This window comes from Drosophila teissieri, chromosome 2L (assembly GCF_016746235.2).
Source record: "Drosophila teissieri strain GT53w chromosome 2L, Prin_Dtei_1.1, whole genome shotgun sequence".
NCBI classification, from domain to species: domain Eukaryota; kingdom Metazoa; phylum Arthropoda; class Insecta; order Diptera; family Drosophilidae; genus Drosophila; species Drosophila teissieri.
The window spans coordinates 25,909,594-25,934,415 of record NC_053029.1 but is presented as its reverse complement, the minus strand read 5'-3'; the positions used below and the strand labels follow the sequence as shown (position 1 = coordinate 25,934,415).

General features: G+C 35.4%; 1 protein-coding gene across 2 annotated transcripts in view; it reads left to right on the top strand.

Annotated features, from left to right (window-relative positions):
* LOC122611884 (mitogen-activated protein kinase ERK-A) overlaps positions 1-23,483 on the top strand; it is a 41,821-nt gene extending 18,338 nt beyond the window's left edge. For both annotated transcript variants that reach the window (XM_043785266.1, XM_043785274.1), the window contains exons 5-8: positions 4,058-4,192; positions 12,771-13,055; positions 13,111-13,299; positions 22,900-23,483. In XM_043785266.1, the coding sequence (XP_043641201.1) occupies positions 4,058-4,192; positions 12,771-13,055; positions 13,111-13,299; positions 22,900-23,025 (735 nt within the window). In that variant the 3' untranslated portion in view covers positions 23,026-23,483. The remainder of the gene's footprint in view (positions 1-4,057; positions 4,193-12,770; positions 13,056-13,110; positions 13,300-22,899) is intronic.
* Positions 23,484-24,822: the final 1,339 nt, after the last annotated feature.

Below are 24,822 nucleotides of genomic sequence, written 5' to 3'. Positions count from 1 at the left end.
GTTGTCGTCGTCAATTAGAGACTGTTAAGTCTCCAATTAACTTTGGAGATGGTAATGGCTTGCGATATCCAGTATCACTCTGTCGAAGCACGTTAGGGGTTTGAGTTATAATCATTTGGGTCTTTGTATGCTTAGTTATTTTAGCTTTTTGACATTTCTTGATGTAGTCTGTTATTTGTTTAGACATGCCTTTCCAATAATACTGCCTTTTGACCTTGGCCAAGGTTTTTGAAATGCTTGTAGGAGATCATACGGGCATTTTAAAATAGATCATCATGTAGCGTACACAAAATTGCTTCTTTTTCATTATTTATTAAGGTCACGGGGTTGAGTAACGCTACTCTTAATTTTTTTAAATAATTTTTTGACCATTATTTTAAAATTATCAATTGAAACGTATTCAAAGATATTTTCCCACGGTGTCAATTTAAGTTAAGTTAAGTATATAGATCGAGAACTCCATTTGTATATAAATCAGGGCTCGCAAATAACAGTTGACCGTTTCATGCAGTCACCAAATAACTGTTTTATGCGCACCACTTGCGCAAAAAATCAGACAAGAACCGTTCACCAGTGTCTCTTGAACGAATGGTCTGTGCTCAACCAAAAACCAATTTCGTGTTTCCCTATTGCTCTGCTTATTCGCTGACCGTTTTGCAACGAGCGAAGAAAATAAAAGTCTTTTGCATTTGCATTTGTGTATGTATATGCGAATTATCAGTCAACTTGTAAGTCACACGTGCTTGTGGATTCGGTGCGTTTGGAGTGTTTTAATTTTTGTGCCAAAAAAAAAAAAATTTTGCTAAGCTTTGTTTAAAAGGCACGGAAGACAAAAGACCGTTTACGATGAGTCTTTCGTTTTTTCGGTCTTCTGCTGACCCTCAACGAGCGAGCGTTCAGCTGGCTCGCTCTCTCTGAGTTGTTCTTGAGTGAGCATAACAAGAACCACGCGACTGAGAACAGTTGACCGAAAACCAAAACAAAGAGAAACGAAAGTTCTGTTCAGAGCGAGAGCACTCGCGCGTCGTCTATTTCGGTTGTGTTCGAGTGCAGACCGCGAAACGAAAAACGGTTGACAGTTATTTGCGAGCTATGATATAAATCATCAAGCAAGGTCACTACATTACGTACCTCGTCATTCTTGATGACTTGGTATACGTTGGGCATTGAAGCCTTTTCTATAGATTGCGTATACAACTCGGATTTATTTGTTTCTCCTGCGCAGGATTATTGTCTACTTTGTAATCGTGTAGTGACTTTCATTATATTACCAGTAATGTCTTTCTTGGATGGTTATTCTTTATAACGCATCAGCAACATAATTTTCCTTACCTCTCAGATACTCAACTGTAAAATAATATTCCTCCAATTCAAGTCGCATACGAGTTAGTCGTTGAAAACAAGTATGTGACTTGTCTATGATCTGTTTTAATTGTAAAATGTTCACCGTACATATAGGGTCTAAAGTGGGTTATTGCCCAATGTATTGCTGCTAACTCCTGTTCGGTCGTACTTTTATTGCTTTCACCCTTTGTAGATGCGTATGCAACTGGAAGTTGGTGGCCATTATGGTTTTGAGATAAAACTTCGACACTTGCCGTTTTGCTTGCATCTGTTGTAATACAAAAGTCCTTACTAAAATCAGGGTATTGCAAGATAGTAGGTTCTATAAGTTCCTATTTTAAAAGTAAAAATGCTTTTGACAGTCTTCTGTCCATTCAAAGGGAACTTTCTTTTTACATAATCTAGTTATGTGCCGTGAATAGTCGACGAAGTTTTTAATAAATCTCCTGCAGTAGTTACAAAATGCAACAATACGCCTGCGTTATGTGGAACTGGATAATTTTGGATCATGTCAAACTTCTTCTTGTCATCTGGGAATATTCCTCTATCCGTGCATTTATGTCCCAAAAAAGTTGACTTCACGCATGAAAAATGAACATTTGTAAGGATGTAATTTTAGATTGTATTTCCTGCATTTGTCAAAAACCTCTGATAAGTTCTTAATTATAAGCTTTTCGGAACAATTTATGACCGTTAGATCATCCATATAGACGAATGCTTGTATAGGGTCGAGACCAGAAAATGGGATAGTCATCATTCTTTGAAAGGAATTAGGCGCTATTTTTGACAAAATGGTAATCGCTTTAAATGGTATGAACCGTTTGTTGTTGAAAATGAAGGTACATATATTTCTTAAACTTTCCTCTAGTCCATTTTTGTGAAAACCTGACATCAAGTGCTTGAATTTCCTCTTTCTGACTATGATGATTTCTATAATTATACACGTTACTCGTAGAGTAAAAGGGTATACTAGATTCGTTGACAAGTATGTAACAGGCAGAAGGAAGCGTTTCCGACCATATAAAGTATATATATTTTTGGTCCGGCTCAATAGCGCGAGTCGATCTGGCCATTTCCGTCTGTCCGTATGAACGTCGAAATCTCAGGAACTATAATAGCTAGAAGGTTGAGATAAAGCATACAGATTCTAGCTGAGTAACGGGTATGAGATAGTCGGGGAACTTGACTATAGCGTCCTCTCTTGTTTTTTATGTAGACTGGTTTGTCATATTTCAATCTCAGTTTATGCTTATATAAATTGGTTGCCGATACTGGTTCTGTTGTCAGACCAAATATATCTGTTTATTTACCACACAGCATTTCCAACTGCGTTCTAAATTGTGGGGAAACATTTTTAGACAATTGTGACATGACGGTTTGGCCCCTTGTTTCTTTGTTAGTTTGAACAACCCTATAGTTCGAAATTGGTTGATATTCTAAGTCTATTAATTTCTAAGTCTATTAATTTATAAGAATTACGTGTGTTAAGTATACTGACAAAAACATTCTGTGATGTTGAAGTTGCCTTTAAAGTCCATTCTCATGTTAATAAGGTGTGTACACAAAACAAAAGCCGTTAACAAAGTTTGTCATTTCGCTTTACGGACCAAACTTTCCAAGCTTGGTATTCATTCTTCCGTTTTAAATTGGATAACATCATATAGTAAAAAGGACTTATTATGTCGAGATTGGTGGAGTTGTTACCGACCCGTAAGCTTCTTCTGGACTTCCCCAAGGTAGTTCTCTGGGCCCTTTGCTTTTCATTGTTTGTATCAATGATATTTGTTCGTGCTTATTATTCTCTAATTACCTGCTGTACGCAGATGATCTCAAATGCTATATGACAATTAACACTATTAGACCCATCTTCTTGCTTCAGTGTGATTTGGACCGAATTGGCAAATGGTGCACTACAAATGAACAGCCTTTAGATATAAATGCAATGTTGGTGCAAACTAGCAAATGCTTGTCAAGAAGTGCTTATTCTTACTCCATAATGATTGAATCTGTGTCCTTGTTAGATGAGATTTTGGTTCTGGAAGTTACTTTTTTTATAGGAAATTTCAGTTTTCTGCGCATTTGAATTATATGCATATGAATTATATGAATGCAGTTTAGAGATCCTTACTAGTGTCTATCTGTGTACTCTGCCTTTGCCCGTTTTGAGGTGGAATATGCTTCCATTATTTGGAGCCCAATTGTGCATGTCAATAGACTTGAACGGCTTCAGAAAAAATTTATAAAATTTGCACTCCAGTCCCTGCAATTATCTGATTTCGGTCCATTATATCGCAGACAGTGGAGGATCGGCGTTCAATAACTGGGCTGCTGTTTGTTAATATATTGAACGGAAACATTAATAGTTTTTATCTTTTGGGGTTAATGAATTCGCTTTAGTTGGAGAGCTAAATGACTTAAGTTTAAAAAAGACCTTGTACATTTTTTTTTAAATAGGATATAAGCGTAATATATATTTGTAAGAGCCAGACAAGGTTCTGTGTTTCCATATAAATAAATAAATAAATATTAAAAATTATTTTGATTACTTTAATTCCATTAGTTTCCTTTCCAATTTCTATCGATATGCCAAACAAATTTTTAAATATCTACTCCGCACTCGACTAAAGCTTTTTTTTCTTGTTTTTTGCTTTATTTAGATATATATATTTATTTTACCTCGTATTAATGAAAACCGTATTTGCTTTCATTTCAGAGGCTAAGTAATGATCACATCTGTTACTTCTTATATCAGATATTGCGTGGACTTAAGTACATCCATTCAGCAAACGTCTTGCATCGGGACCTAAAGCCAAGTAATTTACTGTTAAACAAGACGTGCGACTTAAAAGTATGTAAATAACTATTATTATTATACTATAAAAAATATTAATGTAGAGCGCTAAGCAGCTGGTAAATGGTGTAGTTAATACAACATTTTGTGTAAATCGTTTTGAATTTAAGCAAGAAAAAGACTGATATCTAAGAGAGGAAATAAACATTTAATGTGGAGTCTTTCATTCGAAAAATATCGTGAGCTAATTAAATAAACATGGACGAACGCGAGAATTTGGTGAGACAGAACCAATGTCTTGATTTGTTAGGTGAAATACCATGCAGTTTACACTTCCCTCTTTTTAAACCAATTTAGAAATAGTAATCACATAATACAGGTTTGCGGGAATCATATTCAGTATTAAGCAGTAGTTAATGCTAGCAGGCAAATACTCTCACTTCCAGCAAATCCCATAATGGACACGGTTGGATTGGAGTGTGAAGTTACTTTAGACTTCGAGCAATTTGATAGAGTTCATATTTGTAATAGACGAAACAGCTAGGTTGTTAAAGGTTGTTCCACAAGCGTGCATTCAAAATTTGTGGTGTTCAAGGTATTTAAGAGTCATTCTCTTCTATTTTTAAATTTAAACATTTTTCTGACGTATCGATAAAAATTGGGATTAAAATTATAAAATGAAACAAAATTTTTAATTTTAATTTTTTTTAAATTTTTTTTAAAATTTTTTTTAGAAGTGTAGGCGCGACAGCTTGTGGCATAGACAATTCGTAAAACGAAACCAATTTTTCAAAAGTGTGGGCGTGACAGTTTTTGGCTTAGAAATTGGTATAGAAATTTGGGTACAATACAATGGGTGCAAAACAAATAATAAAACGAAAAAAATTAGAACATTTTGCAAAAGTTTTCACTTGGCAGTTTTGGGCTGTTTATAAGAGTTCGATTGGGCGTGGCCAACATGTTTTTATAATACCCATAGAAATTGTTTTCATAGGTGTGGGAGTGGCTGTTCCTGGGCGGTTTCTAGGCATTGGAGTGGCCACATCTGCATGCTAAATCTCAGCTTTCTGGCTTTTATAGTTCCTGGGATCTCGACTTTCATAAGAACGGACAGACAGTGATCCTGATCATACTTTATAGGGTTGTTACCGCTTTCTCCTACCTGTTACATAATTTGCAACGAATCTAGAATATATATACTTTATATGGTCGGAAACGCTTCCTTCTGCCTGTTACATGCTTATCAACGAATCAAGTATACCCTTTCACTCTACGAGTAACGGGTATAAAAGTTTTTTTTGCAAAAAGTTTTTGTGCAAATCGATGGAAATTTACAAGACGAATAACAAAATAAAAATATTTAAAAACAAACTGTGGGTTTGGCAGTTTTGGGCGGTTTGTGGACATGTGTCAACAAACTTGCGTTGCGTCTATGTCTTTGGGATCTTCTTGCTTAATCTTGCGTTGTGTCTATGTCTTTGGAATTTTCTTGCTTAATCTTAACTTTCTAGCATTTATACTTGTCACGTATTGACTCATAGTGACGCTTTTCGCGGAGGCTTGCATCTCGACGTTGCTAGGTGGCTAGCTGGTTCCGCACAGGGCGAAATCACTAAGTTTGCACCCTCACACAGAGGACTGTATCCAGGCGGAGTACCGACATCTGGCGCCGCCCAGGCGCTGCAAACTCGACCAGCAAAGGACATGGGCAATCGGATTAGGTGATAATCAAAGAGAAAGAATAATTTATGTCGTTTTCTACGAGCAGCCACAAGATTGGCCAATATTTCTTAGTATGTTTGTTGCAACAACACTTAGATAATTTATTTCGAGTACAGTGAAGAGTGCCGCCAAGGAAAAAGTGGCCGCAATGTTAATAAACCTAGTTAATGTGGAACATATATGGCGCATATAATTTAAGTACGGACATTCAGGGCTAGTCAAATACAAAGGAGTCAACTACAAAGTGTCTCTGAAATATAGCAAATCTCAGAAAGAAACCTATTTTAAATGTTTCTAACGTCCCGCTTCATCTGCAAAGTTCTGTACTATTTAGCGATCGTATAAGTAAATTGCCTACTCGAATTGGTCAACTTTTGCATCTTACTCTACACCCATTGAAAACATTATTTGAAAATCAGCCTAAAAAAAATAAAGCCCTAAAACTAAGGACGATTATCTATTTTAAAAAAAAAAGTACCATAAAGTCAGGACAACGCACCCTAAAAGCTAGGATACGGAATATAAATTCAAGACACGCGCCATGAACATTTTTTATTTCTTAATTTAATAATACTTTTATAAAAAAGGAAGAGCATTTAGAGAGAGCAATAAACACGTTCTCCATTTTCGTGAAACTTTCGTGAATGTTCATTGCGCATTAATTGTTGTGACAACAATTACACTACAACAGACTTGGACGATGGGGAGGCAAAGCCTTCCTTAACATTTCTTCTGGTAAGTATATGTATTCTTTAAATTTGGTGTATATCAATAATAAATCAATAATAAGATTATTTATGTAAGAATAATAGTATGTTAAATATAATAAGTTAAGTTTTCATATTCTTAACCTTTATTTTAGCTTCTTAACGATTAATTCGTTGAAGTGGGACCATCTACTATGAACATTTGGGGAAAAACGGCAAAAAATGTAAGTAATATCCTGTTTTTATACCCGTTACTCGTAGAGTAAGAGGGTGTACTAGATTCGTTGAAAAGTATGTAACAGGCACAAGGAAGCGTATATATATTCTTGATCAGGATCAATAGCCGAGTCGATCTGGCCATGTCCGTCCGTATGAACGTCGAGATCTCAGGAACTATAAAAGCTTGAAAGTTTTATTAGTATTCTAAATTTCCATCGATTTGCCAAAAAACTTTTTGCCATGCCCACTCTAACGCCCAAAGTTGCCACGCCCACACATTTGAAAAAGGTGTTTATTTTTTTTTCATTTGTTATTAGTATTGTAACTTTTTATCGATTGCAAAAAAAAACTTTTTGTCACGCCCACTCTAACGCCCACCAACCGCAAAAACTGTTACTGTTGAAGAGTCTCCTTCGAACTTCCACTAGCTGAGTAACGGGTTTCAGATAGTCGGGGAACTCGACTATAGCGTTATCTCTTGTTGTAGTATTCGTAAAACGAGCATCGCATGTATGTATGTCTCGTCACTTTTACAGCTTTCTATCATCGTGACATCTTTTGCAATTTTCCCCAACAATAACAAAAATATAAAATAATACAAAATATAAGTTATATTGTTAAGTAAACCTAATGATTAAATATTTTAGTGTAATATATATTTTTATTTATATAATTAAAGCTAAAGCTAAAAACAAAAAATAAATCTTAAAAAATATAAAAAAAAAATAATTTGTTTTTTTTGGGAATAATATAGAAAACATTTTTTTCAGGACTTTCAAACTACCCTCAATTTAGAAACATTTTAAATTTAATGTAAATAACCCCAATGCAAGAAAATTTGACATACATTTCATAAAATGTCCTACTCAAAGTCAACCTACCATAAAACAAAGAAAAAATTGAGCGAATGTTGGTAATGGCTCCTTGTTGGGGATGTTTTCTGAATGTACAGGCAAGAAGTGTTATTTTTAGGGCGATTTCGGGTAAGCATTTTTAGGAGTGTAAAACACTTTGGGTATTGGGTAGATAAAATAGCTATGGATATATAAACAACTTTTCTTGGAACAGCATTCAGTAAGCAGAACGTACGACGAAGGAAAGGGACCAATCAGAAGGATTTAAAAAAATATGATGTTATGAATGCATAGGACTCCACATGTTTGAGGATTGTGATTTTTGTACAATTGCTTGTGAAGTAATACGGTATACTAGATTTGCTGAAAAGTATGTAAGAGGTTAAAGAAAGCGTTTGCAAATAATAAAATACATGTACATATATATAAATAAATATATAAATATATAAATATAATATATAAATAAATAAAGCCCAGTCAATCTGGCCATGTCCATCCGTATGAAGGACGAGGTCCCAGGAACTATAAATGCTAGAAAGTTAAGATGTTAAGATTAATCATAAAGATTCCACTTCATTCTCACTCTAACGCCCACAAACCGCTGAAAACTGCCCCTCCTACAGTTTTGAAAAATGGTTTGAAATTTTTTTATTAGTCTTATAAATTTGTATTGATTTGCCAAACAGTTTTTTGCAAAACCCACAAACCGCCTAAAACGTCCACGCCCACACTTGAAAAATGTTTTGATATTTTTTAAAATTGTTGTTAGTTTTGTAAATATCTCCCGATTTGCAAAAAAACTTTTTGCTACGCCCACTCTAACACCCACAAACCCGTAAAAACTGTCAATGTTAAAATTTCTCGCACTTTCACTAGCTGAATAACGGGTATCAGATAGTCGGAAACTCGACTATAGCGTTCTCTCTTGTTTTATGTGTACTTATGTACGTTTTCATGTTTAAATCTGGTCAATATGGTTATTTCCCTGAGAGTCCTTTGGCAATAGGTTTGCTGTTCAAACGGCGATATTTTCTTTATTGCTACTCTTTGGTTAGTTACCGTGTCATCTGCAGACCTGAAAAAAATATATGTTTATACATGTAGTGTTAGCACCCGCAATACATAAATCCTAAACTACTTTAGTCAACCCTAATTAGTATATGAACTTAATGTAATACATATTAGAGGATATACATACATAGCTGTTCAAATAAAAGTTTTTCTTCTGTTCATTGAGTCTAAATGGAAACATAATTATTTTTATTGTGAGGCGTACTTTTATCTATTTTAAGCTCAGTAGGATATGGACCCAAAACCCTTTGCAGAAAATATGTCCGAAATAGTCCTCATATGTTTGAGAAGTCGATCATTTCTGTGTCTCTAAACTAAATATATATTTTTTTAAATGAGTCTTACATACATATAAAGACAAATTGGGTGAGTCAAATTATGATTCGTGGTGTGTGCAGATGAAAAGTGAATTGGTGCATTACAAGAATTACAAACTAAAAGAAGAAAAGGCCATAGCAGCAATTACGCTATCGGTTAAAACAAGTGAGCTTACAAACATCACAAAATGTTAATCTGCCAAGGAGACCTGGATACAATTAAAAGATATTCATCAGCCGTCGGGACCTGTGAGAAAAGTGCCATTGTCTAAAAAGTTTGGAAAAAAAGATGCTCAAAAAAAGTGAGCGCCGAAAAAAATGTGACAGCTGAAGACCACGGGACTGTACAAGCCTTTATTGCGCATTCGAAAAACTATTTTGTGAAAAAGAATTAGAGCGCTGAATCGAATAAAAATTACAGTAAAAGAGGGCTAAAAAATAGGCAACGGTCCAAAAGTGTCACCTTTAAAGTGATTGTAGGCTTAAAAGAGGAGAAGACAAATATAAAGACGAGAATGCTAAATCTTGTTTTTCCCTTCACTTAATGAAAATATATGGTGTTTAGATAGTGAAGCGACGGCTCACATATGTCTGCGGCGGGAATTATTTGATCGGTTCGAAGTATATGTATAACTAATAAAATAAATCTCGCTGGCAACAAATATGTTAATGATGAAGGTCGTGGAAACATAATATTGAAAACACACAAATGTGCTATAACTTCTAAAGATGTACTACATGTTCCGCAATTAGAGTGTAATATTATATCACTTAGCAAAGCTGTAAAGTGCTATTTATAGAACTGTGCGCTAGTAAAAAATAAAAGCAACGAAAACTTGCAGAGGGCAATAAAGGTGAATAATTTTTATTTTTGTGTAAAGCAAAAGAAGATAATTACATGTTATGCTATGGCAACGGTGATCAAAAAAACTTATAAAATGGCATAAACGGTATGGGCACTTAACACAAGTTAACACAACTACGTGCATAATTAAAATTAAACAAAAATCTTAAAAAACATATACTGTACACTGTGTTTTAAAAGTAAAAAGATTAATCGGAAGTCATAAACATTTTTAAATCGTTTAAGAAAATGGCTGAGTGCCAAACGGAAAAAACAATTAAAATATTGCGAAGTTATAACGGAAATGATTATGTTAATAACGCGTTCTAAAATTTTTTGAAAGAAAATGGAATTCTTAGGCAGTTGACTGTTCGAAATACACCGCAACAGAATGGAGTGGCAGAGAGGATGAACCGCACTTTAATTAAAATTGCTTGCAGCATAATAGTAAATGCAGCATTGGATGAAATGTATTGGGCTGAAGCCGTGTATACTGCTGCTTACCTACGGAACAGATCACACACTAAGGCATTGGTGAATATGACGCATAGGATGGAATAAAACCTACAGTAAGCAGACATCTTAAAACATTCAGTTGTAAGACGATTGCAATAATTAAAACCATGTCCGTCTGTTCGTCCGTCAGTCTTTTGGTCCGTCAGTCTGTCTGTCCGTCCGTATGAACGCTGAGATCTCAGGAACTACAAAACCTAGAAAGTTGAGACTAAGCATACAGACTCCAGAGACATAGACGCAGCGCAAGTTTGTCGAATCATGTTGCCACGCCCACTCTAACGCGCACAAACCGCCAAAAACTGCCACGCCCACACTTTTGAAAAAGGTTTTAATATTTTTTTATTTTTGTAATAGTCTTGTAAATTTCTATCGATTTGCCAACAACTTTTTGCCACGCCCACTCTAACGCCCACAAACCGCCCAAAGCTGCCACGCCCACACTTTTGAAAAATGTTTTGATATTTTTTCATTTTTGTATTAGTTTTGCAAATTTATATTGGTTTTCCCAAAAATTTTGCCACGCCCACTCTAACGCCCACAAACCGCCAAAGACTGTCAGTGCTAAAGTCTCTTCTTCGCACTTCCACCAGCTGAGTAACGGGTATCAGATAGTGAAGGAACTCGACTATAGCGTTCTCTTATTTCGGACTCTTCCACCAAAAATTACTATTAATCAATTGGACGCCTAATTACTCTACACCCGAAATCTGCAGGATATTCGATATTCGTTAATTTCCAAATGTCATCTGTTTAATCCATGCAAAAGTGATGGTAGAACCAAATGCGTTGCCGAACCTTAAATTTGGAAATTGTTTTCGATTTTAGCATACTCTACTGTTGCAAATGTTTTTTTCCAAAGCGTCCGCAAATCCATAAAGCCTTAATTCCTAACCATTCTTTATATTTTCCATATTAGTCCGAAATAGTACTAACGCTACAGGCTGCATGAAGAATATAATAATGTGTTATTAAATGGTTTAGAATTAAAATATTTTTAAAAAGCTATTTAAGTTTGGAAAAAAGTGTAAGCAGCTGAACATAATTTACTTAGTAACTAGCAAAAATGCAGTCCTATAAAAATAAAATAAGGTAAGAACGCTATAGTAGAGTTCTTAAACTATTAGATATCTGTAACTCATTTATAGCATGTTAGAGGCAATGGGAGATCTGGTAGTAGGCAACCAAATGCTTCCAAGGTTGGTCGGCGGCGGTCACAGTTAATGCTTACGATTTTATTACTCAATACACTACAACATTTAAAATAGCTAAATGCTGACTAAGCAAATATTTTCAGTTAAGAAGGTTTCTGTTCCATGTATACAGGTTTCTGTGAGTACTGGACTTTGCAATTTTCTGAAACAAACTTGCGGTGCTTAATTGTCTATCTCGTAATTTGTACTATATCTAAATTTTTTTCCGGAGATGCGGATGTTCATAAGGCCGCACATTTCCAGCAAGATTATATTTCTTCTACCTGTCCACAACTTTTCTATAGCTTCAAGTGAAATAAATATAAATCTAATTGTACCTTGTACGAAGAAATAAACATTTCCAGTGGTTTTCTTATGAACTCTTGTCAAAAATATGCATCGATTGACACTTCATTTTTTAGCACTTTGTTAGTAATAAGAACAGACCAATAGCTCCAATTTAGCAATATATATATATATATCCCTGAACCATTTAAAGAACCATACAAAACAGTGACAATTTTTTGATAAACGCTAAATTAGCGGGAAAGCTAAAATAGCTATTAATAGTTATTATTATTATAGTTATATAAATAATCGATTTGTATTCCACAGGATAAGTTCCTGTTATCGCACTGAGCGCTGTAAATTAAATATGTTATGTGTTTCTCCAGGCGAAATACGGGCGAATTCGCCAAGGCGATTAGATTAGATTAGTTAAGCGTAAACGATAAGTAGGTAAGGAATAAATAGATCAGTTGCCTATTCACCGTTTCGTTTCCGAATTAATTTCCTGCATTCACAACAAACAAAAACATTTTTAGCTCAATCGATATAAATTATTGACCATTTCTATCGATTGACCTAAAAATGTGGACATGAAAATCTTTTAAAATAAACTTAAATGCATGATTCTAACATTCTTGATATTCATAAGGACGGGCAGATCGACTCGACTAATGAAGATATAGGATTCTAATCACATATTTACAATAAATCTGGTATACCCTTGAGTTGTACGAGTAACGGGTTGAAAAATGGGTCAACATTCACCATATATTAATTATTCTTCCATGCTACCGTATAACTAAAAATTATATTTAGATGCTTAATTTTCCTTAAACTTATACTGGAAGACTAGACTTTCAAAACAAGAAAAAAAAACTTAAATATTTTTGTTGCACTTATTTTATAGATTTGCGACTTTGGATTGGCTCGTATTGCAGATCCCGAGCATGACCATACTGGATTTCTCACGGAATACGTTGCCACTCGATGGTATAGGGCACCTGAAATTATGCTTAACTCAAAAGGATACACTAAATCAATTGACATGTGGTCCGTTGGCTGCATTTTGGCTGAAATGTTAAGTAATCGGCCAATATTCCCTGGAAAACATTATCTGGATCAACTTAACCATATTCTTGGCGTGTTGGGGTCACCGTCCCGGGACGATTTAGAATGTATTATTAATGAAAAGGCAAGTATAAAATAAATTTGTTGTTCAAAATAGCTAACAATTTTTCGGACTTTAGGCACGGAACTATTTGGAGTCTTTACCATTTAAGCCAAATGTACCTTGGGCGAAACTTTTTCCAAATGCTGATGCGTTGGCTTTAGACCTTCTTGGAAAAATGTTAACATTTAACCCCCATAAACGGATTCCTGTCGAGGAAGCTCTTGCACATCCCTATTTAGAGCAGTATTATGATCCTGGAGATGAGGTACTACATTTAATCTGCAAAAAATTTATTTATTTTTAAATTTCTTTTCTCTGAAGTGTCTCAAATCATTTTTTGATAGTTGATGATATAAACGAGAATCTATGTAGGCTATAAACATATAATATACAATTACAGTATATATATATTCATAATTTAAGCCATCTTTATTTTTTGGAATGAATTACGTTTTTTTTTAGAGTTTTACTTGAACCGGCAACTGCTGGTTTCCTTTGCCGAGCTAGCAGACGAACTTCGGGTTTGGTGAACTATTTAATAGCTACATGCATACCGTAATAAAGACCTTGGGATATAAAAAGGATCAGCTTGTACATTAAAGATGAAAATAGGAAAGTGGAAACTGTGCCTGGACTTAAGGCAGATCACCGCGAAGTCTATAAGGGACGACTGCTTAATGCCACTACTAGAAAACCATGTATCAGACCGATACTACTGGCCGGGAATATGAGCCATGGCGAACAAACACATCTAGGTCTCTGCAGAAGCCATTTAGAAAATGAGTTTAAGAAGTTTCTCGTCGACATGTATCTAACCTTATCTAATAGTAATGTTGACGTAAAAACTTGAGAGGCTCTAATAATTATTGCTGAGCTGGTTCATCTTTGCGTTATAGGCTGGTTGGGTTAGGAACACGGGTTAGATGGAATGTAGATGAATCCTGTCGTTTCGATCATACTATTTTGCCCCAGATAGTTCTCAGGATAGTGGCTGCTACCAGCAAAGTTCAGCCATTTTTCTTTATTTAATATTTTGTATTAATCTTATGTGTATATCGATCACACATCGGTTTGACCGAATCGTGACTACGCCAATGGACGGCCACCACTACATTTGGATAAGGATCGCTCGGATAGTTGTAGTGCATTCGAAATGGAAAGAATAAGATATTTAAAAAGCTCTTAGAAATTTTGTTTTGTGACATTTTAATAATGATTAAATATATGACTATAAATTAAAAAGTGTTGCTTGGAGCTGGAGCTTGGAATTTAACGGACGGCTGGAACATTCTTTAAAAAAAATTTTGGTAAACGCGTGGCAAAAAGATTTTTGGCAAATCAATAGAACAATTTTCAAGACTAACATTAAAAAATATCAAAACATGTAAATTTCTACCAATTTGCCAAAATGTTTATTGCTACGCCTACTCCAATGCCCACAAACAGCCCAAAACTAAAACGCCCAAATTTTGATTATTATTTCTTTTTATTTTATTATTTTTTCCCCAATTTTTACTGATATTCCAGAAAATGTTCAAATTTCTCGTTTGCACTCACTACCAGAGTAACGGGTATCTGATAATAGCGGAACTCGACTAGACCATTCTCCTTTTTTTTAAGTGTATATTTAATTTATGTTTGTTGATTTGATGATTTAAACGGTAGCTATAGACAACGCTAAAGCGTCCGCGTTTAATTATTTGCCTATGTAATTCGAAATACAATATATCTTAATTGTCGAAAATACCGTATCATACGCCTGTCAGAATTTTCGAATTCGTTTTCCTTCTTCCCATTCCCTTTGCATTTGCATTCGATTGTGGCACGAGTGAAGTGCTTTTTAAAACTTTCATAAAGTTAAGTATAAAAATCAGGTGATTCATATTGATAAATATGGCGGAACACCTCTTGTGCGCCTATAACATAGACGGCCTCAAAAGGAAAAGGCTTTAAAAGCATTCCCAACATTTTTTCCAGTTTTGATTGGTATGTACAGCTGTGTTCATAAAAATAGCAGTGCTTATGAGCTGCAACTTTAAACTTAATTTTATATATCAAAAAGTAAATGAATGTTCACAAACTTCATTTTGTTTCAACTTTGTGATTATTTTTAACAAAAGCAAATCAATTTTATATTAAAAATGTTGTTAATTTTTGTTATATAATTAATTTAAACCAAAAAGTGCTGTTTACAGCTGTTCATAAAAATAGCAGTGCGCATCTGCGAGGCCGTCCTGTCCTGCGCGTCCTAGCAGCGCTTGACAGGGATCCGCTCTCATGATTTTTGAACAACCTATATCTGTATATCTGTAATTTCACAACAGAAAAACAATTGATTTAAATTAAGAATAAATAAAAATTAAATTTAAATTTTTTGGGAGATTTTCCCGTATTTTTAAAAGGTATTTACATGTATTATCCTGAGGAAATTTAAAGAAAAGCGCAAGGCGTTTTCCTGAGGAACCCCCTGAGAAAAATCTTGAGGAATTCCTGAGGAAACTATAAGGAAATCCTTAGAAAGTCCTGAGGTAATCCCAAGGTATTCCCAGGTCTTTCCCTGCATTTATCTTCAAAATACCCCAGGAACTTCCTTAGTATTCCTAGGAAAAAAACCTTGTTTATTTTTCGATATTCCCGAGGTATTCCTCGGGAATTCCTGAGGAGAATATATGTATAGGCGTCTAGAACAATTAGGTTTCTCATGTGTGAAAAAAATGTAAATATTTTTGAAAATAGTTTTTTTAAATAGTTTTGAAAATAAAAAGCGTCTAGAACAATTAAGTTCCGCAACTCATAAGATCAAGACCCGTTGTTTGACACGTTTGTTCATCAATACTCGTATACACAAATAATGAAACAGTTATTCTGAAAACTCATCCGAGTATTAGAAAGCGCGTTTTCTCCGAAAAAGCTGTGAGTCCGAGCATTGTCCATGAATTATAATAATAAAATTGGCAAAATTAATAAATAGTTGTTTTCTTAAGAAAACAATATTACTGAGACAATTAAATTAGACAATTAAATGCAGGGTTCAGCCGCACAGAGTGAAGGGAATAGCATACGCCCTAGTTGGAGACAAGCTCTTACTGCCATTAATGTTTCCCGAGGTTATCAGCATACTAAGGACATTTTTTGGCCGCCCTGCCCAAATTTTAGATCGAATGATCGGAATAGCTAGAAGGACATTAGTGAACAAGGAAAGGACTCGTTAATTGACTATGCTTTTGCAGTTCGCAACATCTATGCTACTGCGCAGGCCTGTCATCTCGATGCCCATTTAAGCAACCCCATGCTTGCAAGAGAGCTAGTCGACAAGCTTCCAAACCTATTCAAGCCGAACTGGGCAATGCTCCAAAAATATGGACCCGTATCAAGCGTATTGGCGTTTAGCGATTCAGCTGTATACAATCGCCGAAGCAGCCACCACTGTAGTTTCAACTTCATATGCAAAGCCAAATAACGAGCACACTCACACATCGAATCGAACGAACAGTCACCAAACACGTCCTGCCCTGTCTGCCAAAGTACACGGCATCAATTCTCACAGTGTAAAAAGTAAAATCTTACCTATAAAGGAAAGCAACTAGTTGCTCGCGATAATCGCTTGTGATTTAAGTGCCTAGAAACACACGGAAGATGATGTCTTTCAAGTAAGGCGTGTGGCGTTGGAGGATGTGAATCGAGTCATAATCCTTTACTTCATAACGGTAGCCAAAGTAGCAACATAGTAACTTCTAACCGAATCAAGTCCGCTAACGGTTTAAAATATTTTTGAATCGTGCCCATTAAGGTTCGAAACGACTGTATTACTGACGACACTTACGCTTTCTTGGAAGTGGGATCCACTCATGGACGACGCGTTCTTTAAGCGTTTCAGAATACAAGGCACTATGGATCCATTATGCATGCAGGACCAATTACAATCAATGGACCAATTAAATCACTAGGATGGAAAGAAACTCAGTTCGCTTCAATATTTGAGTCTCTGGCCATAGAAGAGAACTTTTAGCGTCAACTCGTGATGTATGTGATGAAGCAACTAAATCTTATCGAAAGTCCTTCAACAATTTCATGTTCACTGGTTCTGACCTATTGAAGTTAAGTTGCTCTTTGCGGAGACATTGCTGAAATGTTCCATAAAATTATAATCATAGAAGCAGATGCGTTATATTTGGTTCAAATAGGAAACACAAGCTCCAAGAATATTTCTGATGAAATCAGTGACCTTTGGAATATACCGTGCTCAATTCATTGTACACTATGTTCAAGATAAGAATGCGAAGGAACACAAACTAATAAGTCCACCAGCATTTGAAGCCATTTCAGAAGCACACTACGTCAATGACATAGACAGCTTAGCGACCAAAGGTGAGCGATAGAGACATACACTGCCGGAGAAAATCCTCGGTTTGCCTTGGGAACCGAAAACTGACAGGTTTAAATATTTTTTTAGATTTGTGCGATTGAATAGAAACGTTCTCTCCGAAGCAGTACCCCCAGCGAAACGAGAGGTTCTGCAAATCTTGATGTCTATATTTAACTCTTTAGGATTCTTCCTGCTTCACCATTGGCCTTAAAATGAAATCTGGCATACAGGAATAGGCTGAGATGACCGGCAAGTCAGCTTGTGTTCTGGCTGAAAAGGAAAGTCCTGCTTTCCCAAATCGCAACAATTCAAGTTCCACGACATATAGCTGACACTATTGAACTAAAAAACTTTTGTGGACCCCAGCGAGTTCGGATATGCATATTGCTATTTTCGCATAAAAAAGGGCGACGAAATTACGGTATCGCAGGTTGTAGCAAAAAGCAAAGTGGCCCCGCATAAACCACTTTCTATTCCACGCATGGAACTACACATAGCAGACTCGGCTACAAAGGTCATCTCTAAACCCAACGTCTCCGAATGGGTTAATGGACCACTGTTTCTTCGACAACCAAAGATCCAATGGCCAGACCCCACACTGAACGCCCAGTTTCTGATAGCGAGCGTAGAGAGATTCGAAAAATCGTATTGCCGAGCTGTCTAATCGTACTAAACGTTTACAATAATGATTTCGAAGTATTACGCACCCAAGGACAGTTAGATTCCATAAACAAAAACTGAAATCAAATTGTTTTGCCAAAGCGCCATCACATCAGGAAGAAAAAAACCATCATATGCTTCACGAAGGGACCATTAATTTAATACGAAGCTATTATAGGTATTTCCACAAAAGAAACCATCATAATTTAATACGAAGCTATTATTTCATTCCTAAATTGCGTGTCGTATATAAATCGGTCTGAAAATCTTGTCAGAAATGTCAAAACAATTCCGCCGTCCCGGAACCACCGCAAATGGCAATCCTGCCATTTTCCAGGGTTGCAATTTATGAGAGAGGCCATTTATCTACACAGGAGTAGATTTTTTTGGACTACTCTCTTGACCGTGGGCGCCCCATATGGGCGAAGCATGGTAGCGCTTGATTCATTTTTCTTTATATATTATTTTGTATTACACCCACGTGTATATCGATTACACACGGCTTGACCGATTCGTGACTATGCCAATACCACCACCACTACATATCGAGAAGGATCGATAGGATAGAAAGATCAATGGAAAGAAGAAGATAAATTTTGTTTGTGAAAATAAATAATGATTAAATAAATGACTATAAATTAAAAAGTGATGTTAAAAACTTGGTATTTACAACAAGTGCCTTTGCTTAAATGTAAATGCTCGTTTAATATCTGCCGTGTAAAGAACGAATAGAATTGGAAAATCAGACTAGGCAGAAGTCCAGTGCACCGTCAAGGAATATCGGAGTGCAGTATTCCAGAAATTGGGATGCCGTTCGTATTTCGGTTTTTATTGTGTTGGCTTGCTCTATAGATTAACGGATTTTTGAAAGAACAAATTGATGACATTCAAAGTCAAAAGTCATTTTACGAGGTTAAACATATTGATCTGTACTAATCAGTATGTCGTAGTAACAGGGGAAACAGAAGTTTAAGAAACCAATAAAGTAGCCATGGCTATCCTGGTGGGATTAGAATGTTAATCAATGGCGGTTTAGACCCTTTATGGACCAATAAATTTGAGGGTTTAGATTCATTTATGGCGGGAGTATGCATAGTGGAAAGGCGTTTCTTCCGGTTACAATATGTGGTAATGTAAAGTGGTTATCATTTCACCGGAGTCCAGCCCGGACTCCGAACTTTTTCTGTCCTTGCCTTCTAACCTATGAATATTTATACGGATGATAACAAGAATATTATCTCCCATTTAGATAAAGATCATTGTAAGGCATATTAGTGCTCTCGTCCTGGAAAAGGACTTGGGCAGAGGATGAGGTATCCGATGCTTAGGGACCAGATGGACTAAATATTTGAAGTGATTGCAAAATAATTTGCTTAGTACCGTTCGTCAGTCATCAGTCCTCACTCCCCCAAGAGCTTAGCTGTCGCCTGATCATAAAACGATCGAGAAATGTTTCGGCCATATCCCCTCCTCTTCACACGTCCGTGTGGCAAATGAATCGTCGCAGACCGCGCGTTACGATCTTCTTTTGTCAAGATTGTCCGTCATAAGCAGAGTTCGCATAAAACAGTTGACCGTTTCTTGCAGTCACCAAATAACTGTTTTTTGCGCACCACTTGAGCAAAAAGTCTGACAAGAGCCGTTCACCAGTGTCTCTTGAACGAACGGTCTCTGCTCAACCAAAATCCAATTTCGTGTTTCCCTTCTGTTCTGCTTACTCGCTGACCGTTTTGCATCGAGCGAAGGATATAACAGTCTTTTGCATTTGTATGAGTGTATATGCGAATGATCAGTCTACTTGTAAATCACACTTGCTTTTGCCAATTGGGTGCGTTTCGAGTGTTTTAATTTTTGTGCCAAAAATGGGTCGCGATCACAACAAAAACGGGCACTTTTTTCAATTTAATGCAGAAGACAATATGTCTATGTGCAATGTTTGCGGTGTGAAGTTAGCAGGCTCTCACGCAACAAATTTAAAACGGCAGTTAATTGCAAAACATGCGGAAGTATATAATCAATTCGAGATTGAAGACGATGAAATTCAACAAAATCAATCAATCATTTTTTCGATTATAAAGATTGTGACCACCGATGAAAAGCCTTTTTTAATTCTGGATAGCGACAGATATTAAACCTAATTTATAACGCGCTTTCGATGAATCCCATAACTTCTCGAAAGAGCAGACCATTAAAGACAATATAAAAGCGCTTGTCAGGGAAAAGCTTGTATCACTGAAAATAGATGTTGCTACAAGAATGGATACGGCTATTTTGGGCGTGAATCTACATATGATACAAACTACTATGTCTTAAGCTGAGATCGTCATCAAGACTTTATGTATGATACAGCTTCGTCATTCGCACACTGGAATGTACATTAATGATAAAGTTATGGAGATCATAAATGACTACGGAATAACTCTCGATCAAGTCTTTAGGTAATATCTTAATTGCAAAATATTTTTTAAATGACTGTTATTGAAAACTATAACTATAAAACTATAACCACAGCATTACGGATAATGGAAAAAACATGACAAAAGCTATTTAAATTTTAAATGATTATTTGGAGTCTCTTTTTGGCGATGGCATTAACGGTGAAAATATGATGGATAAACTTGATACCATATATTTACCTTTAATATTCACCTTGTTAGGTGTGCTGCGTAGTCACTTCATCTGTGCGCAATCGACATCAACAAGCTAGATGAGATCAGCGAAAAAGTTTAATCATGTCGCGAAATTTGTAAGTTATTGCGTACAGAAACGAATAGGTATGTGAAAACTTAAAATTGTTTAATATTATTTTAAAATTTTTTAAATATTCATTCTGAGCAGACGTTGGTTGAACGAGGTAAAAAAAAAGAAACCATGTCTCGATGTTAATACGTGATGGAACTATACATATTTATTGATATTAAAATTGTTAGATTTAAAAAGAGTTCCTTGCTGTACACCCTAGCATTAGTATTGATGCAGACTGGGATTGGAAGTGAGATATATATTGACGCGTTCAAGGACACATACGACCTTAAAGTTGCAGATTAAAAAATTAGTATACAGCGAACTCTTCATAATATGAAAGAAGCTTAAGCTAAAGTGCGAGAACAACCAAATTTATATTAAAAAAAATTACTAGGACAGATCAAAATTCGAGAATGTAAGTTACTTGAAATTGATGCGATGTTAGCTGCAATCTACATTGATCCACGCGTCAATTACACCTTAAATAACCAGCAAAAATGTTTAGCAAAGCTAAATCTAGAAAAAATAGCATATCGTTTATTTGAGGTTAAACAAGTAAGGCTAAGTGTGTTTAAAGTGAAGGTCCTGTTTTATTGTTGTTAATTGTTATTAAATGTTTAAACAACGTATATTGTCCATGTCAAAAACTCACAAATGTTCTAAACTAACATTGCGAAAAATATGTTTTAATTTAGTTTTTATTTAAGATGCATTCCCCAACGCAAAGTGCGCCATCATGCTAGGTTTATATCCAAGACCAAAAGGAGGAACTCACATCCGACGGTGCTGACAAAGAAAAGTCTCTGTTTTCCGCCTATTTGGATGGCGTACAGACAATCTCCGAAACTAAAGAAGAGCCTGCATCTAAAAAACTGGTCCAAATCTATGCTGACATAGAAAATTTCGACCTTATGCATGGACGTTTTCAGCGCTTCATTACATTTTAAGCGAGCGACGAAGCTGTACTAGTTGTAAAGTTTAACACTGAATAAATAATAAATCTTATGTTTACATCTAATAAATATGTTAAAATTGTTGCTAAGCTTTGTTTTAAAGGCACTGAAGACAAAAGACCGTTTACGATGAGTCTTTCGTTTTTCGCTCTTCTGCTGACCGTCAATGAGCGAGCGTTCAGTTGGATCGTTCTCTCTGAGTTGTTGTTGAGTGAGCATAACAAGAACCAACAAAGAACAGCTAACCGAACGCCAAAACAAAGACAAACATAAGCAAAACGAAAGACGGTTGAGAGTTATTTGCGAGCTATGGTCAAAAGTTATGTCATCCTTTTCGACTTCCCATTGAAATGTATTCACCGACTTATTCAATCCTAAATTCTTTCATATTATACATTTATTGAATAATATATTGTTGGCTAGTGCCATGTGTGATACAAAAATAAGTTCTAAGATATAGAAGTTACATTAGTTGAATTTTTTTTTGTAGCGGAGAATATTGAATTTTCCACCAGGAAACTGTGCCCACGTCAATAAAACTGCTGACTATTCACGACTACAAACGTCGCTCTAAGGGCTCTTTTCGTTGTGCAAATTAAACCAAATACGTTTGTATTATTAAATGGTTCTTTTATTAGAGCAAACTGCTCTGAATTCTGGTATGTTACAAACTGAACACATATCAAATTTATTAAGGCCGCCAAGGCTTCGGTTGGAGGCAGCGGACCCAGCAGAGCGCTTAGTCAGCGCCTCGTGCCGTCTGGAGTTCCATGCCTTCGACGGTCACCCATCGCGCACATGCCCGCCTCGCACTACGCTGACCCTTGCACATCGCTTTCGCTGAAGCGAAATGCGTTACTGGGCTGGCTCAGCGTCGTCGATGTTATTGTTGGCACATCTTGGATGTCTTGGATGGCATTTCGGCGGGTCGTTGCACCCCTCTGACTTGCTCGTGTTAATCTGCATACAAAATCGCCGCTGAATAGTTCACTGTATTAATAAAAAGAATACTAATCATTAAACATTTAATTATAATCAGTAAAATCGCATTGCCTGAAAAAGGCTTACAATAAATAACTTAATTTTGTTGATTTGTTCTCTATAAATATATTAATAAAAGGTTGTTCTAATCTTTTTCCAGCCTGTTGCTGAAGTGCCATTTCGGATTAATATGGAAAATGATGACATTTCTCGAGATGCTCTAAAATCATTGATTTTCGAAGAAACTTTAAAATTTAAGGAACGACAACCAGAAAATGCGCTTTAGGCTTTAAGAATTTAAGTATATAGTAAAACCAATTGCTCCATTAGTGTAACTTTTATCGTAATTTTCTCAGATCTCAGATTAGGGCTTTTACACAAAAAGCTTGCTAAAATGAGACAACCTTCGATTCTTACAATTTTCACTTAAGTGTGAAACTGAAAAATTGCCCTAAATATTATATTTTCTAAAGATAGGAACTAAAACTATGTGTGATGTTCGTAAAATGCATTAATTTTTTTATTTATTTCAAAATTAACTAATATTTAGGCTACCTGATGTAAAAAACGTGTATAATATTGGGATATTAACGTCGTAATATTTAAGATCTATAAAAAAGTTTACCAAAACAATGAATTCAAACATGTAAGTTTTGTTGAATGGCAGTTGCTTTGTTTAAATTAAAATAAATTTATTTAGACGATCAAAAATCCAAAAAAATAACTCGATTGTACCAAACCAAATACGCTCTTTTTGATTTAATAGTCATAATCAATATAACCTTTTTGAATTATATTAATAAGACGTTCGAATCACGTCACTCTTTACAAATTCAATTAAGGACATTAAATTATAAAAAAATAAGTATTTATGACCAGCTGGCCGCTTTTAAGAAATAATCATAAATTATAAATTATATCATAATTTAATGTGATTTATTAAGACTAGCAGGGAAAGCCCTTCTTCGATGTTTAAGTGATTAAGCTAATCCACATTTCTAAATATACCATAAAACGGACGATACCAAATTTTAATACTTTTTTGCTATTTAGAGGTTACTGCAAGACATAAATTTGTGTACAAACGAATTTGTAAAATTTGGATTTTTGTGTGGAAAATAGGATTTTTATACCCGTTACTCGTAGAGTAAAAGGGTATACTAGATTCGTTGAAAAGTATGTAACAGGCAGAAGGAAGCGTTTCCGACCATATAAAGTATATATATTCTTGATCAGAATCAATAGCCGAGTCAATATGGCCATGTCCGTCTGTCCGTCCGTCTGTCCGTCCGTCCGTCTGTCCGTCTGTCTGTCCGTATGAGCGTCGGTGGAAGGTGGAAAGTTGAGACTAAGCATACACTAGACGCAGCGCAAGTTTGTCGATTCATGTTGCCACGCCCACTCTAACGCCCACAAGCCGCCCAATGCTGCCACGCCCACACTTTTGAAAAATGTTTTAATATTTTTTCATTTTTGTATTAGTCTTGTAAATTTCTAACGATTTGCCAAAAAACTTTTTGCCACGCCCACTGTAACGCCCACAAACCGCCAAAAACTGTCAGTAGTGAAGACTCCTTCGCACTTTCACTAGCTGAGTAGCGGGTATCAAATAGTCGGGGAGCTCGACTAAAGCGTTCTCTCTTGTTTTATATGTTAAAAATGTACAACTCTGTTCTCACATTAAAAAAAATCAAGTACAACGAAGGATAGATACAAAATTTTGGATTTTTAAATGTTTGGTAAATTCTAAATATTCACATTAATAAATATTTGCACACTTTAATTTATTAATATTATCAAAAAAAAATTGTAAAGCAAATATTAAAAAAATTTTAAGAATTCACATTTCAAATAAGATATACATTTATTCCAAATCTTTTGGTATACTATTGGTAAATAAAATTGTATGCAAATGAATTAAATTATAAGGTATACGTGTGCGGAGTAGTAAATTTTAATTATATTAATTTTGGAATAATTAAGTTAATTAAATGCGATTTCCAGTCACAACAAAATGTTTTTGATAATCATTAATTAATATGAATTTTCAAAGGAATCCAAAAAAAAAGAAGTAAAGAACTAC